At 45.7% G+C, this 17,640-nt stretch overlaps 1 protein-coding gene across 1 annotated transcript in view; it reads left to right on the forward strand.

Moving 5' to 3' along the window:
* STX12 (syntaxin 12) overlaps positions 1-17,640 on the forward strand; it is a 208,488-nt gene that overhangs the window by 87,291 nt on the left and 103,557 nt on the right. Inside the window, exon 2 of the mRNA XM_078682502.1 lies at positions 15,158-15,227. Within this exon, the coding sequence (XP_078538628.1) occupies positions 15,158-15,227 (70 nt within the window). The remainder of the gene's footprint in view (positions 1-15,157; positions 15,228-17,640) is intronic.

Here is a 17,640-nt window from a genome sequence, read left to right on the forward strand (position 1 = left end):
AAGCCACCGTCTGCCACAGGTTCCATGTATCTTTCAAAAGCAAAAATGTGCGCTGTTCACGGCGTCCAGTGAGCATCGTGATTCTAGTGCAGTTTACACTTCTTAGACAGATTCACCAATTACGTGCTCGCCCCACTTGTATTTCTTCAGCGTTGTAAGTATTTGGACCCGACCTCGGCCCCCTTGAGACAGAAAATCTAATCCTCTGGGAAGAGCACGGAAATAATGATTCTCTTCCAGGGGATCCTCATCAATAGTCATAAGCATTAGAATATTCCCGCCCATGCGCGGGACCCCCGGAAACAATATATTATATGTGCCCCACATATATATAGACATATATATATATAAATATATATATATATATATAAAAATAAGCAATTGCAGCCAAATAAAACCATAGAGCTGGAATATGCCGTGAAGAATTTCCACCATACAGTGTATTTTGCATTAGAAACATGAGAAACAACACCAATGCTTGTTTAGAAACTGTTTTAATGCTTAGAAAACAGTAGAAATTCTCATAACACACTGTAAGCATATACAGCTCCCAGGCTGCATTGCAAATCCCCAGTCTAAAAAGACTGAAAAGCTAACCTGTAGCTGAATGTACTAAAACTGACGCCGTGCCTTTAAGGCACCTCTGCCCCTAGCTTCCCATCATGCCTCAGGGGTTACAGTTAGGTCAGTTGTTCTTTCCGGCTCCTTCAGGACGGACCCTGGATACACAGCTCCACATTTTTCTGCCTTTTTCAGTCAGAAAATCTTCTATAGAACAATTTTTTGATTTACTTTGACTTTTAACAACAGGGTCAAGTAAATAGCTGCTTAGCAGTCGATTTTTTGTGAGGTTTTCCTGTCAGGATGCCCTCATTATTTGATGATTGCCCTTCTTGTGGCCACAAGAAGGCAAAAACAGACTCTCATGAGGTCTGTATTTTATGTTTGCCAGAGGATCATGATCCTAAAGACTGTTCACATTGTAAAAATCTGTCTGACAGGACTCTTAGAGACAGAGAGAGGAACAGGCTCTCTGGTCTGGCCCAGAGATCCATGAGAGGAAGATCTACAGAGAGGAAGAGTTCAAAGAGACCCAGAACTCCCTCCAAAGGCAAGTCAGAGCGTCCATCAACCTCAGCACCGGGCTCGGCGCTGAAAAAACGGCATCTGATAGACATTGCGAGAGAAAAAGCTCCGTCGACGTCGGGACCGGCGTCGATGAGGGAGTCGTCGTCGAGAAGTTCACCGACGACGAAGAAAGCTCCGCCGTCGTCAACTAGGCGACGATCGGCGTCGAGAGAAGCCACGAGATCATCGTCGACGAGAAGATCGACGTCAAGATTTGAATCACCTCCGCCGTCGTCAACCAGGCGACGATCGGCGTCGAGGCACAGATCACACCCGCCGTCGTCTCAACGTCGACAGGCTCCTAAGAGTGTGACACCTCCGCCGACGTCTCCACGGAGGCGCTCGGCGTCGAGGAGTAAGAGCCCCCTCGGACGCTCGCCGTCGAGGAAGGGATCGTCATCGACGGCACGTCGGTGCTCGACGTCGCATGTCAGGTCAACGTCGAGGGCATCGTCGACGACAGGACAACGACGATTGGCATCTCCGTCGCCGACAGACCAAGGTCGGTCGACGTCGAGACCTCCGTCGACGGCAGGGCAACGCCGTTCGACGTCGAGACCTCCGTCGACGGCAGGGCAACGCCGTTCGACGTCGAGACCTCCGTCGAAGGCAGGACGACGCCGTTCGACGTCAAGGGAGAAGACTCAGTCGTCGGCTCATCATCGCCGATCGACGTCGAGGGACCACAGGTCAACGTCGAAGCATTCAACGTCAAAGGTTATCACTCCGTCGACGCCGCAGAGGCGTTCGACGTCGAGGGAAAGGCTTTTGAGACGTCCTCCAACACCGGTGAGACGGAGATCTCCTTCAGTGCCTTCGACAGTCCTAGTGACACAATCTGCTTCGCTCCATTCCTCCTTAAGTGCCTCGGGTTCATCGAGATCCTCTTCTAGGAGTAGGAGTCCTGTGCAAAAGAGTCCCCAGCGGCGGTACATCACACAGACAAGACTCTCGCCAAGATGGTATGGTCCGTTGAGTAATTGGAAGGATTCTGGGGCAACAGAGAGACTACATAGGTACTTGAGTCCAGTCCACAGGTCCCCTCTTCAGCAGCTGGCAGAAGAGGCAGATGGACAGAGTCCTACCATTCACCGATCACGCTCACGAGAGAGAAGAGCGGACAGGTCGCATACCCCCAGGGTCTCCCGATCACCAAGGAGGGAACAACCCAGATCTCGAACACCGAGAAAGGAGGTACGGACTGAGAGATCGAGATCTCCAGTGCATCATAGGAAATCACGTTCTCCTCGAAGGGAGGAACGACCTAGGAGATCACCAGTGAGGAAGGAGCATTCTCACCACAGGAGAAGAACTCCATCATCCTCCTCTCCATCTTCATCTAGATCTTCTAAAGGGGATTACTCTCCAACGCTGGCAGACAGCCCTCGCTCAAGAGCTTCCCCGCTTGTATCTGGACGTCTTGCAAAGGGGTGCTCACAAACTGAATATGGAGATGGCTATTCCAGAGGTGTCCACTACTGTGATTTTTGAGACCCTTCATCACAAATCATATACACGGCCTTTGCTCCCATTGGTTCCAGGGATAATGGACCCAATCAAAGAGGTTTTCCTCACGCCAGCAACGATCAGGGCAGTACCGGCACGTATCCAGAAGAAATATAGGCCGGCCGACTCAGATCCTATCTTTGTTAAAGGAGAGCCTGCGGCGGACTCAGTTATAGTAACCTCAGCTAAGAAGAATCTCACAGTCGCTCCTTCTTCGTCAGTTCCTCCTGACAAAGACAGCAAGACGCAAGATTCTTGGGGACGCAAGGTATGCAGCACAGCAGCTTCATCCCTGAAAGTCTCTAGTGCATCAGCCCTTCTGGGAAGGTACGATAGAGCCCTATGGGACTCCATGGAACGATTCAAAGGGAAATTGCCCAAGGAGGACCAGAAGGACTTTGAGGAGACAGTGACGGAGGGCTGTTTGGTGGCAAACCAAATGATTAGTTCATCAGCAGATAACGCCCTTCTAGCAGGACATGCCTACTCACATGGGATATGTGCGAGGAGATCCTCTTGGCTACGTTTAACTGGACTCAAACCAGATGCCCAGCAGCGCATCCTCAATCTACCTTTTTCCGGATCTTCACTCTTCGGGGAGCATGCCGATCAGGAAATTACCCGTATGAAGACTGAGTTAGATACAGTGAAGGCAGTTGGTCTGGAAAAACAGAAAGGGCTGTTCAAACGACGCTTCAAGACCAACAAGAACCGGGGAGGCCAACAGAGGGTTCAAACCCCTCAATGGTCTCAAAACAAGCCACAAGGAAAGCCGCAATACAGAGGAGGAAGGTCGAGCAGAGGCAGAGGCGGACATAATCAGTCCTCTACCACGCCTAGAGGAGGCAAGGCCTGAGCAGTGGCTTCCTCTGGAGCCGTTACCCACTCCAGTGGGAGGAAGTGCTGCACAACACCTGGCAGAGTGGGTCAGCATCACAAAAGATCGGTGGGTGCTGAATATACTGCGCAATGGATATGCGCTACGTTTCCGGAAGAAACCACAACCGATTCCTCCAAAAAAGTCTCGCTCGTACCAACTAGAGCTCCTCAAAAGGGAAGTGAGCGTCCTCTTAAAGAAAAACGCAATCGAAGAGGTACCCCTATCCCAAAGGGGGAAAGGAGTGTACTCAAGATATTTCCTTGTCCCCAAAAGAGATCAAAAAGGCAAATTCAGACCTATTTTGGATCTTCGACTCCTCAACAAAGTGGTTGTCAAAGAGAAGTTTTGCATGTTGGCACTCCACCAAATATGTCCTCATCTACAAATCGGAGATTGGATGTGTTCGGTGGATTTACAAGACTTGTACTTCCACATTCCTATTACACCAGGTCATCGAAAGTACTTGAGGTTCCTGGTAGGGACCAAGCATTATCAGTTCAAAGTGCTTCCTTTCGGACTCAAATCCGCACCAAGGGTCTTCACCAAGTGCATGGCAGTGGTAGCGGCGTGTCTACACAAAAAAGGTCTCTTTGTGTACCCATATCTAGACGACTGGCTCCTGAAGAGTCCGTCCCCTCGTCAAGCCACCAAAGACTGTCACCTGTGTCTCCAACAACTACACAGGCTCGGCCTTCACGTGAACACAGTAAAATCGGTCCTGCAGCCCACGCAAACTATCCACTATCTGGGAGCAGTTCTAGACACAAAGTTAGGAAGAGCGTTTCCTTCGCAGGAGAGACTGTCTTCCATGGGGCAAAAATGCAAAAAGTTGCTTCAGTTTCCTCGTCCAAAGGTGCGAGAAGTAGCGTCTCTATTGGGCTCCATGGCGTCCTGCATCTTCCTAATACAGAATGCCAGGTTGAGGATGCGGCCTCTTCAAGAGTCTGTGGAGGATCAGTGGGACCAAGCGACTGGAGATTGGGAGGATCGAATCATCCTGTCTCAAGCAGCACTGACCTCAATACAGTGGTGGACTCGCCCTCGGAATGTCCTGCAGGGAGTCCCTTTTCAGCAACCTCTTCCTTCGCTGTCTGTGGTAACGGACGCATCTCTGGAAGGCTGGGGTGCTCACATGGGTCATCTTCAGATTCAAGGTCGCTGGTCGACCAACCTTCAGACATACCACATCAACATGCTGGAGCTTCGAGCAGTTCATCTGGCGCTCAAAGCGTTCTTTCCAGCAATAACAACGGACAAAATCCTGGTTCAGACGGACAACACTACAACTATGTTCTATCTGAACAAGCAGGGAGGAACTCGATCTCGCCCTCTGTCTCTGGAGGCCCAGACAATCTGGCACTGGCTTCTGGCTCGGGGACTGTCGGTGGTGGCAGTACACCTTCCAGGCGAGCTAAACACAAAAGCAGACGCACTCAGCAGGCACTTCGAAGATCAGCCAGACTGGGTGCTAAACGACGAAGTAGTCGAAGAACTCTTCCGTTGCTGGGGTCGTCCAGACATAGACTTATTTGCGGACGACGAAAACGCCAAATGCCACGCCTTCGCGTCCAGGTTCCACCGGCCAGGGACTCAAGGGAACGCTCTCCTGCTGGAGTGGACAGGAATGTTCGCTTATGCTTTTCCCCCTCTGGCACTGATTCCGAAGGTGGTGGCCAAGCTCATCAGATCGAGCATGGACATGATCCTAATTGCTCCGGATTGGCCGCGACAATGGTGGTATCCAGACCTGTTACATCTGTCGCTGTGTCCACGCAGACGTCTGCCGTGCAGGCCAGACCTGCTGAGCAAGATGAACGGGAGGATCCTGCATCCCAACCTCCCGTCGCTGAACCTGACTGCATGGCTCCTGAGGTCTTGCAATATGGACACTTAAATCTGCCTCCGGAATGTATGAATATTTTAAGAGAGGCAAAGAGACCTTCCACAAGGGCGTCTTATGCGTTCAAGTGGAAAAGATTTTTCATTTGGTGTAAGGACCATGGCTTTGATCCCACCAAAGGACAAGAAGAGGTAGTTCTTCCATACCTCCTATACTTAGCGACATCAGGGTTGAAATACGCTTCTATTAGGGTTCATCTATCCGCCATAGTAGCGTACAGAAAATCACCTACACAAACGTCGTTTTTTCAAGTCCCAGTGGTGAAAGATTTCCTTCAGGGATTAAAGAAGGTCTATCCCCCTGTGAGAAATCCTTCTCCTCCCTGGGAGTTGAACCTGGTTCTCTCCAGACTGATGTCTACACCGTTTGAGCCTATACACAAGGCCTCCTTGCAGCATCTCACTTGGAAGGCGGCCTTCTTGGTGACAATAACCTCTGCGCGCAGGGTTAGCGAGATACAAGCACTCTGCACCAAGGAACCTTACACTGTGTTTCACCACAACAGAGTAGTAATGAGGGCTCACCCTTCTTTTCTTCCAAAGGTGGTATCGGATTTTCATATAAATCAAACGATTACCCTTCCTTCGTTCTTTCCTAACCCATCGACCCCAGCTGAGAGGTCGTTGCACTCGTTAGATCTTAAACGGGTGCTAAAGTTTTACCTAGAAAGAACGAAGGACACCAGAAAGACAGACCAACTCTTTGTCAATTATGGTGCTATGAGGACCTGGTTTGCAGCAGCCAAAAGATCCATCTCCAGATGGATTGTCTCTTGTATCAAACTAGCATACCAGCTGGCTGGCAAACCTTTGTTGCAATCACCCAAAGCTCATTCCACTAGAGGGAAAGCAGCCACAATAGCTTTTTTGCATGACATTCCTATGTCAGAAATATGCAAGGCTGCGACATGGAAATCAGTCCATACCTTTACAAGGCATTATTGCCTAGAGTCTGATTCCAGAGCGGATTCTCAAGTAGGGCAAGCCTCCTTGAGAAACCTATTTGGGTAGAATAAGGCCTATTTTTGGGTCTACGGATATGAATGTTATCTGTTGATTCCTTTGCCCGCAGGGATGAGGTGAGGCTCGCTACTCTATTCTAATGCTTATGACTATTGATGAGGATCCCCTGGAAGAGAAGGATTAGTTACTTACCTGTAATCCTAGTTCTCTTCCAGGGGTATCCTCATCAAAGTCATAAGCAACCCTCCCGCCTCCCCGGGCAAAGGACTTTGTTTATTAATAGGAGATGTTTTTTAACCTGTTATTACCATGGTTTGGTTTTCAGTCTCCGAAAAGAACAACTGACCTAACTGTAACCCCTGAGGCATGATGGGAAGCTAGGGGCAGAGGTGCCTTAAAGGCACGGCGTCAGTTTTAGTACATTCAGCTACAGGTTAGCTTTTCAGTCTTTTTAGACTGGGGATTTGCAATGCAGCCTGGGAGCTGTATATGCTTACAGTGTGTTATGAGAATTTCTACTGTTTTCTAAGCATTAAAACAGTTTCTAAACAAGCATTGGTGTTGTTTCTCATGTTTCTAATGCAAAATACACTGTATGGTGGAAATTCTTCACGGCATATTCCAGCTCTATGGTTTTATTTGGCTGCAATTGCTTATTTTTATATATATATATATATTTATATATATATGTCTATATATATGTGGGGCACATATAATATATTGTTTCCGGGGTCCCGCGCATGGGCGGGAATACTCTAATGCTTATGACTTTGATGAGGATACCCCTGGAAGAGAACTAGGATTACAGGTAAGTAACTAATCCATACTGCTGTCCTATACACCCATAAAATAGGCATATTGCAGCAACGAGTCTGCATTGTAAAATGTTAATTTTATCTGAGAGAAAGAGATATTAGAAAAGGGTATAGGGAATACCTTGGCGAGAGAAGGAGCAAGAAGGTCATCAAATTTAATTTCGCCCGAAGGCGCTATCCTAGCAATAGCGGACCTTGGGCCCGACCTTACAGCAATACCTTTAGTGAACCAAGAAGCATGGTATGTGTCAAGTGCATCCTCTGGGTGGCTTAAGTTCTATCGCACGGAACAGCATTATAGTTTGTTAAATCAAACACAAGAGAAGGTTTTCTCACAGCGCACATCCTAAACTCCTGTATTTCAAGGTCCTTTCAATGATGGAAAAGGAGGCAAAGTCAAATAAAATATTTTCCTTGGATTGCCCTGTATGGTATGGTCATGTAGGGAAGCCGGGATTGCTGCCTGGTTTTCTGACTTAACTTTGTGCAATTCAGCCAGTAGATGGGTATTTTTTCCCCTCTTTTATTTAAAAGTTAATGCATTATCTTCAATTCTTGGCACATGCAGTTAGCGCGTGGGTGGCTGATAGAAGCCACATGAAGGCTTAGTTCATTTTGGATCGAGGCTTCAAGAGAACATTAAGCTGAGCCTGAGTCAGGCATCTGGCTATAGCTTGCATCAAGACTTTAGTGGTTCTTTCACATTATGGCAGTTAAGGGCACAAATACATAAGAAGCTTATGACTATCATCATCCATTTTAGTGAATCTGGAGTCCCAACACCGCAGTGCAGGATTCTTTGTTTCAAGATTCATAACTTTCTCGTTACGACATCATTTAGTGAGTAGACTAAGATTCTTGGTGTTCGTTCCCTTGTCTAGTGGTGGAGGTTGGGTGTTTTTGTCTGTCCACCTCCGTGAAATGCACACCTTGTTGCGGGAGTCTTTGCCAAGGATGTTTTATAGCATTGGCTATTTTAACTGAGCCTATTTCTAAGCATCTCTAAAGTTTACAGACAAGAGACTAAATACATAAGGCTATTGTGAGCCCTAATATTCTATTTAGTTCCTGTTCAATAATCGTTACTTCCTTTGTACACTTGATTCGCCAAAGGTTAACAAGCTGGGAAGGGTTGCCCCAGGGCGCGGTAGAGGGATAGAGACTCAGGTACACCAATTTCACAGAATTGTCAAATCTGGGGATTCTTCTAGACACTAGGGACATAATTCAGAGGACAATATGGAAGGATTAACTCAAAATTGTTCCATGACTATCCACACCATGTACATGTTTCGCTTTCCCTACATTCATATTATACCCCCAACACATCTTCCTCCTCCCCCACACAATTTGATCCCTACCCTGATGTCATCAAAGCAGGCTCGGTCACACCACATACCATAATTTTTTGGCCCCATGGTCAATATTTAGAGTACTCCTGGTCTACACCAAGATGTAAACCTCAGCTTAGAAATGGTGAATAGCAAATGAGTGGTGAGTTATATTTAGCAGTAGATCTATAAATAAGTAAATATACACATGTATATTTACCTTTGTGGATCGGACCCTTTGCTAAAATTACTTGCTAAAGTTAATCTCCTGGTGATTAGGACTAGCCGAAGTAGGCAACTGTTAAGAAATGTGGTTTAATACTTTATTTTGTGTCTGGAAAGCACAATTATGAATATTCTACAGCCTCATACATGTGTCAGCTGGTGTGTAATAATGTGAAAAAGATTTTTGGGTTGTAGTGAATTCAACGGATTTCCACATAGATTTTGCAAACTGTCATATTCATTCTAAATACGTCATTGACTCTTTTCACTTACTTCAACATCTTCAAGAATTGAAATGGAAATTCACCCTGGTCAGTCAGTTATTTTTAGTTCCTGGATTATTTGTGAATTGAGTCTGCAACAGACACATCTCTGTGACTTGCCCAAACAAAGCAATTTGTTGTGTTTATCTGTAAGAGTTCTTTGAAGATGTTGATCTTTATAGTGCAACTTTAGTTATGGTAAGAGCGTTCACTTTTTCACACTTGACTTTCCGGTAGTGAGGGCAGCAGTCACAGACTTCTCCGAGAGGGAGTGTGCAGAGCAGAGATCAGAACTCAACAGTCCACCAGCAGACACAATAACATAATTTCCAGCATTTTATGGAAAACGAAGATTCTTTGTTATATTATGTTGCTGGTCACTTAAAAAGCGCACAGCTACTCCCAGGAGTGTCCCGGTGCCGAGAAAAAGAAACCAGTGACAGAACAATACCGGCACACGTATATCAGCTGCTGTATTGTGAGAAAAGCCAGGTTTTTAAGCCACGCCTAAAGCGGAGAAGATCCTGAGCCTGACGTAAAGATGGCGGCAGGCTGTTCCAAAGCTGAGAGGCTACCACCTGAAAGGAACGTCCACCCAGACGGAATCGAGAGAACCTCGGAACAGTCGAAAGCTGCTGGGTGGAAGACCTCAAATTTCTAGATGGAGCATAGTGCTGTATTCTGTATCTCCAGTATGAGGCCTCCATATTGTGGAAGGCCTTGTAGGCCAATATCAGGTCTTTAAAATGTGTCCTCTTACGCACTGGAAGCCAGTGTAGGGACTTCAAATAAGGAGTCATGTGTGTCCTGAAGCATTGCTTCATGACACACATGCTTCATGAAGTATGGCTCTTGCTGCGTCGTTTCGCATCACCTGTAATCGGCCACGAAGACAGTCGGGGAGGCCTAAGTACAGGACATTCACATAATCGAGGTGGGAAACAATCAATGCTTGGACCACTGTTTTCCTATGAGGAACTGGGAGTAGTGGAAGGAAATTCCTCAACATTTTCAGTAGGCCAAAGCATGTGCCGGCCACTGCTTGGAACTGGGACTTCATGGACATGTCCGCATCCAATTTGACCCCAAGGTTTTTGACCCTGGTAGCTAAATTAGCAAGGGGAGACATATTCTGTGGCCACCAATTGCGCCATTCCTCACCTGGGTTGTGTCCCAAAAAAACAAAAATTCAGACTTTCAGAATTGCACAACAATTGGTCCTATTTAAACCAGGCGAACACCTTAGACAGGCAGATGTTTATCTCGGTCCCATTCAGGGCCATATACTTTTCGCAGGTGAACAATAGCTGCGTATTGTCGGAGTAAGATATTACTTTGGCGCCGTATTGTTCTGCCAAAAGCGCCATGGGTGCCATAAACACATTGAAGATGGTAGGGCTCAGGTAGGGAAATAGCGGCTGAAAAGGTGGGCGACCAGACAGTTTGCTGGTGGCTTTCCAGGTAAGAAGTGAACCACTGAAGAACCGTGCTACCAATGCCACTGCCCTGAAGTCTGCGCAGAAGAAGAGCATGGGGAACGGTATCGAAGGCCGCAAAGAGGTCAAACAATATTCGTACGGCCTTGCCTCCTCTGTCAAGTGTTGTTTTAATGGATTCTGAAACTTCCAGTAGGGCTGTTTCCATACTGTAGTTGGCTCTGAACCCTGACTGGCTAGGATGTAGTATGTTATTGGCCTCAACAAAAGACCCTATTTACATATTTCTCGAAAGCCTTGGAGAAGAAAGGCAGCAACGAAATTGGCCTGTAGTTGCTAGCTACAGAAGGGTTGGCTGAACGTTTCTTTAAGAGAGTTAGGATTCTCCCATGTTTCCAGCTTTCAGGAACCACTAACCCTCTGATAAAGAGAGGGTCAGAACCCGGTTAACAGCTGGGTTGATCACCTCTGCAATGGTTGCTAGTGTTTTCGCTGGGCAGGGTCTGAGGGGGAGTCTGATTTCAGTGATTTCAGTATCTTCAGGGAGTCAGCCATAATTATGGGGGGGAATTGCAGGAGAGTCCCTCCAACGTTGGAAAAAACAGGAGGTGACCCGTCTGTGTTGCCCCGCGTAGCAGTGGGGATTTCCCCAAGCGAGGCTTGAATGGTTGTAATTTTTTAATAAAAGTATTGCGCATTCAGATTCGTCCATTCATTTGTAGGGGTAAAAAGGCTGTTAGTGGAACTGGGGGGGAGAAATCTTTGACAATTTTGAACAGTTACTTGCTACTGTTCCCAGCTTGCTTGATTTTAGAGAACAGAAAGTTCTTTTTTTCCTCGCGAACTTTGGCGTAATGGGCTTTTAGAGTCTGGAGGAAGAATTTTAATTCCTCTGATAAAATGGCGTATAAATTGGTTCTATCAAGACGTTTGCAGGGGCTTCTGCTTTTCCTGAGAACCTCATTGAACCAAGGGGCATAGGCTGTGCAGCCATTTGCCACTAGGGTCTTAGGGGGGGCAAGTTCATTCGCACGTACCTCTAGCCAATATTCTAGAGAGTGTAAGTTGCTTTTTAAGTGGCCACTAAAAGAGATAGGGTGTTCCTTAAGTGCTCTGGCTAATGCCTCTGAAGTCAACTGATTGAAAGGCCTGAAACTTGTGGCATGTGGTTTGCAGTGGGATTAAGACTGTGCTGATTCTTTGCATAATCTAAAAGAAAGTAGTAAGTGGTCAGACCAGATGAGAGGAGAAGGTGGGTTCATTTCAATCCTGTCAGTTGAGAAAATTTGGGCGAGGATATGGCCCTTTTCATGTGTAGGGGGAAAAAACCTAAGGAGTCAAATTGAGGATATATAGGGATTCATATAGTTTCAAGAACTCTGGATCAGTAGATTGAGCCATGTGGACGTTAAAATCACAGAATACCTAGCATTACTTGTATTTTGCAGCAATAGGCGAAATGGCATTGCTTAAAGAATTCAAGAACCGGCCCTGGTGGGTGGTAAATTACAATGCCAGCAATTGACTGATGGGCAGATACTGATAACAAAAAGCTAAGACTCTCGGCTCCTTCTACCTCAATAGTGGGTAGAGATATGCAAGAAAAGGAGTTTCTTTAAATAATAGCCACTCCCCGACCTCCAGGTCTATCCTTTCTAATTATCAGGTGGTCAGGGGGAATTGCATTCGCGAGCATGGGATTGGAGCCTTCATTTAGCCATGTCTCGGTCAAAAACATGACATCAGATATGAAATCATTAAGAGGTCAAAGATTTGGAACTCATGCTTTTTCATGGAGCGTGTGTTCAGGAGTATTGCTTTTAGGTCGTTTTCAATCTCTGAATCCTGGACTTGGTGGGGGGGTAGAGGGGCAGGGGGGGGGGGGGGGAGGGAGGGGGGTTTGGCCAAGGTCTATTACCTCATTATGCAACATGCGTCGGGGGGGCAGGGGTGGGGAGAGAGCGCCCACTTAGTCAATACAACTAAGGCCATTTGTGTCAGCAGCAAGAGAGAAGTGGGAGCAGCAGCTCGCACACTTACCTATTGCCAATAGACTGTCTCTGCTGTAACATAATCAATGGTCTCTTGTGTGCAAGTTCGGTGGTGTGTAGGCAGCAGCGTTTCCGGCACCGGACGCCTCTGGGACGCTGACAGGTGCAGACGGGCTTGCCTTAGGCACGCCTTCGGCAATATCACAGCTGAACTTTATACTAAATAATCCAATCGGTAAGATATAATGAATTGTCATAACTTGCATTCTGAAAGTGAGGTGCCACCTCCTGTTATTGTAGGGATCCTGTTACTACCATCCTCAATACAATATGGGCTTAAACAGGGGAAAGAATCTGGTGCAGATGTCTTAAATGTTATCACTGGCTCGGAAGCAACTAATTTTAGTGTTATCTTAGCAAATAGTCGCAAGCAGGTGTGTTCTCACATACAGGCTAAGCTCCATTGTTTACCTGCTAGTCGTTTATGGCCATCTGGACAGTGCTATAGATATGAATTTCATTTCCACACTGACAGCAATGACTTTTTTTTTTTTTTTATGGAAACCCCAGCGGCTACCTCGCTAGGCTGAAGGTCTGCGAGATAGACTTACTGAAGCGTAACTGTCCGCCACTACCTCTCATCAGAAGTAGTGGCTGCAGGCAGGCTCCCAGCACTGGCAGTTGTGGCCTCCAGGCTAATCAGGGCTCTCCACTATGTGGACAATGCGGCCTTTGTCTCCATCTCTGTTTCACCAGGTCTCTCAATGTCGCATCGGGCTGTGGTATGACACCTTAATACATGCTCTGAAAAGTCTTGACCCAGCTCACTCATAATCTGTGCAGAGAGACGGTGGGGGGGTCCTTCTAAGTCACCCCTGGTCACCCCTGTGTCACACATTTACATTCTAAACTATACAAAGTAGTGATTGATGAAATAATTGAATTAATCTAAGTCACTGATAATTACTCTTGCTTCATCCCAGTCCATCATTATTTTGGACACCATACCACCTTGATTTGGACCCAGCCATTTGTGTGTGCATGCTGAGCTCGCAGCAGGTGGGGGAACGATCCCCCGCTCTTGAGGACCCTAGTTAGTGCTCATCAGCCAGTTATAACTTGGTTCCAGTGACACAATGTACACGGGGCCCATGTCTAGGCATACCCTTCCCACTTAGGATGACAGACTAAAGTATACAAAAAAAAGTCATGGTTGGAATGCTTGAATTAATCTCAGCCACTGGCTATTACATTTGCATTGTCGTCTTTCTCTGATTGCTTCTGCTGGAAAAACGCTGGGCTCCACCTGGATAGTCTATCCTCCTTCACGGCAGGCATACTCCTTCCCACTCTCAGCAGGCAGGAAACCTTCTAGGCTGTTTAGTCATACTCTCACCTTCAATATAAAGTGTTGCCTTCAGGTGATGTTCCCACACCTCTGGGAGACTCAGTCAGACACCATCCCTTGTTAGGAATCAGTTCTTTGAGTACCCAGTGAAGCACTCCATTCATTGGTCGAGAAGAACTTGATACTGGAACTAATTTGTGTGGCTTGGCTCCCATTCTTAGATACATATTCTAGACAAGGGATGTGAAACTGCTGTCAAAAGGCTTCAGAACAAGTTTGGTTTGGTTAGCTTTAAGAAATAATTTTCAGGCTGCTTGAAATACACAACCTTAATAAAAAGTGAGGGTTTGTAGAGCAGATAGCAGTGGGGCTGGCTCCAAGCAAGAGTACCCAAAATGTGGGCGCAATGAAGTATATGTTCTCTGCTCCTTGCTGTCACCAACGTCCCTGAAGCAGTAACCAAGATGAAAAAAGGGCAGGCCCTCCTTAGAAATGCCCTCACCTTGAACAACCCAAACTGCTGTCCCACCCCTCACCCTGCCATCTACCAAATGGTGGTGCTCTCAAAGAGCTAATCAGCAGTTCTTTGTTGAGGTTCTTATTGAATTTCTAAGGGAAGCCCCGTCTCCAGCCTCCACACTTCTCTGTCCGGGTCGCCACCCTGTAGCGGTAGGAATGCATGCAATATTCTTCCACTCTTCGGGGGAAGCTGTCCTCATCCTTATTCCACAAGTTGTGCCAAGCTAAACCAGCACCCCCTAAAATGAATCCTATTGGCCCCTGTACTCATGAGGCTTAAACAGCACTCTGAGTCCTACTACCATATATGTGACACACACACACTCACTGCACAAATACGCATCTGACATGCACACAGGATTTCAGTGCAAAGTTCTGGGTTTCACCTCATAGTGGAACTAAACAAACCAGTGGACAGTCTACTGCACTTTCACAAGAAAAAGTTATAGCCGTACAAGAGATCAAAAAATGCAGTGTGCTTTACTGCTAATTTTTTATATCCCCAGGTCATCGTTAGCACCACGCTACCTACTATGAGAATACATTTGTTGTGCCCAAACAGGCACTGAACCGGTCCTGGACTTGGATTTGTCAGGAGAGGTCTTGCCATCTATGCACTACTAGGTTAGGGAGATCCTAGGATCAAATCTAAAGCCACCATACCAGTTTTACTAGCTGCGAGGCACTCAGGGCAGGGATACATGTCTGTTTACCATGTAGGGAGCATTCCCTTCCCATTAGTGCCCTTGGGGCTACCTATACTTAATTTGCCTTTAAATGTAATTTCTTTGAAAAGGAAAGCAAACTATAATTTTGTAACACACTTAACATTTTCAAATTTTTATTTGTCTAGCTGCTCAAATACGGAACATGGTCAGTCAGCTAGGTACAAAGCAAGACAACAGTCAACTTCTGGAAAATCTGTAAGTATAATATTACCAATAAAATAAATTTTTAATCTGTGTCGGTCTTGTGTGTAAAATCCATTCACTGTTAAAAGATGGCTAAACCAGTTGGACATGGTGTATTTTCTTGTTTGTCAAGTAGTCGTGTGTTCTAAAGCATTATAAAATTATTGTGAGACTAATAAGCTACATGATTAGTGGAATTTATTATGTGAAGTTTCTTTAGGTATTCCCAAAGCCAAATAGAGGTTATCCTTCCTGATGGGCTGACAAAGTAGCTGAAACACATACCGTGTAACTTTGTACCTGTAAACTCTATTCTTCTTTTACACTTGGACCTCAGTTAGGGTTCTTGTTTCTTATTTTTGAGAAATCTGGTAACGTTGAAACAATTGTGAACATCTTTCAGTCCAAGGCAATGCGTCAAACATTAACCCCTTCCATGCTTATGACGAGCCCAGCTAGTCATGAGGCACAGTGGCGCTGTGCTCATGGCGAGCTGGGCTAGTCATAACGGTCGCGGTCCGCCCACGCGCAGTTGATTCCCCGCCTGTGCAGGAGAATCAATCACTGGGCAGAGTCGTGACGAGCCCAGCTCGTCATGAGCACAGCTCCACTGTGCCTCATGACGAGCTGGGCTCACCACGAGCACCGCGGCGCCGCTGCCCCCCACGCCTCCCGCGCCGTGGGGGAATTACCCCTGCGGCGAAGGGGTTAAATCCATCGGCCCTGCCATAGTACAAAAGTACTGCAACAATGTTTTGAATTTGTCGAAATGTTTAACTAGCCTCCTCAGTAGTTTCTACAGCGTCCTCCACTCCCAAATTCATAGATTCTAAAAACCAGCATACGATTGGAGCTTGTCTGGATACTTGAAGGCGCATAGCAGGACGACAATTCCTGCAAACAGAATTCCCTGTTTTCCTGCTAATTTTAATCCAGGTGTTTTTAACCACTGCCTTTTCCTCACATGCAGAATTAAACCAATAGTTTCTTTGCTGTTAAGCATTATATCATATGAAATAAATTACTAGCCACAGCTTTGCTAAAGGATATTAGTTAGGCCGAAGAATGGATTTCTTTTTGAAGTGGATTTGATAGTTAACCATTGCTATTGCTATATTTAATACTGTTGGTTTTTTGAAGACTTACCTTTTGGGATTTTCGGTGTTTGTATTTTATTTTACCTTCTTTGTAGTTTGTTTCCTGAAAACCTTTTAAAAGTAGTTATTATAATCCATGTACAGTATTTGTGGTTTTTGGATTGCTTTGACATTTGATGTTGCCAAACTCGAACATTTTCTATGTGCTTTTTCCTAAGGTTTGCAGTTTTAGAAAAGAGGTAGTGATTGATACGTACTTGACATGCTCTTTGTGAATCCAACCTTCCTGACATCCACACAGACCTGTCTATGACTTGTCCTTGTTTTGGTGTTGGCATTGAAGTGTTCACAACTCTTATGTACCTGGCCTATTTTCTGAGTTTGAAACAAAATTACACAAACAGTATGTAATAATCTGCCAAACTGCCATGGTGTTACTTTTAATTTTTGCTAGTGATTTTAAGGGTCTAGGAAGCAACATCTTAATATCTTTTATTCTTGGATAGTGAGGCCTTTGATGAAGGAGGGGTGGACATATGAGAGATACTGCAGGTAGGAAGGTAGTTTCCCCTTTTATACAGCTGATTCAAGTATGCAGACACATTCTCCAGTGTGTAATGTTGAAACATGTGACTGCGGCATACTTGAAAGGATGCATTCTATCAGTGAAAATATATGGCAGGGCCTCGGAAAGTGTTGTAGGATTCAGATGCTCTAAAAAAAATGAGTCACAGTTCACTTAAAAAAAAATACATTTCTAGATCGATTGTCGGTAGATAATTTGCACTTGTCCAAAAATGATATTTCATAAAACCTTTAAATACAATAATTCTCCTGGTCCTCCTGGCCCCCGCTCAGTGTTATTTTAACTTCTGGTTTCATAATGTCACGGTTAATTAGATGGTTAGATGGAGTGACCTAAAAACTAAGAAGAAGTCTGGGTAACTTGATATTTTAATTGGCATTGAGTGCTGAGTAAAATTATTTCACTTATAGGACTATTTTACTAACGCCTACTGGCCTATTTTGCTAAGATGTATTTGAAATCTCTGTGTTCTTTTGAGCCATGGAGTTCTGGGAAGAGCCATGGAGTTCTGTGAAGGGTTAATGTCATTCTCATATTGAACAACTGTAAACATTAAATAAATTCGGGGAAAGTGAAGAATCGGAGGGATTACCACTGTAACACCTCAAGGGGGATTAAAAAGGAGAGTCTTGCTTTTAATGTAGGACTACAATTTTGAAAGAAAAGTTTGTGACCAGTTCATGACGGAACTGCCAAACCCCGCTAACTACTGCAGCATGAACTTAAGAGTATAAGTTGATGG

This window comes from Lissotriton helveticus, chromosome 3_1, assembly GCF_964261635.1.
Source record: "Lissotriton helveticus chromosome 3_1, aLisHel1.1, whole genome shotgun sequence".
NCBI lineage: Eukaryota > Metazoa > Chordata > Amphibia > Caudata > Salamandridae > Lissotriton > Lissotriton helveticus.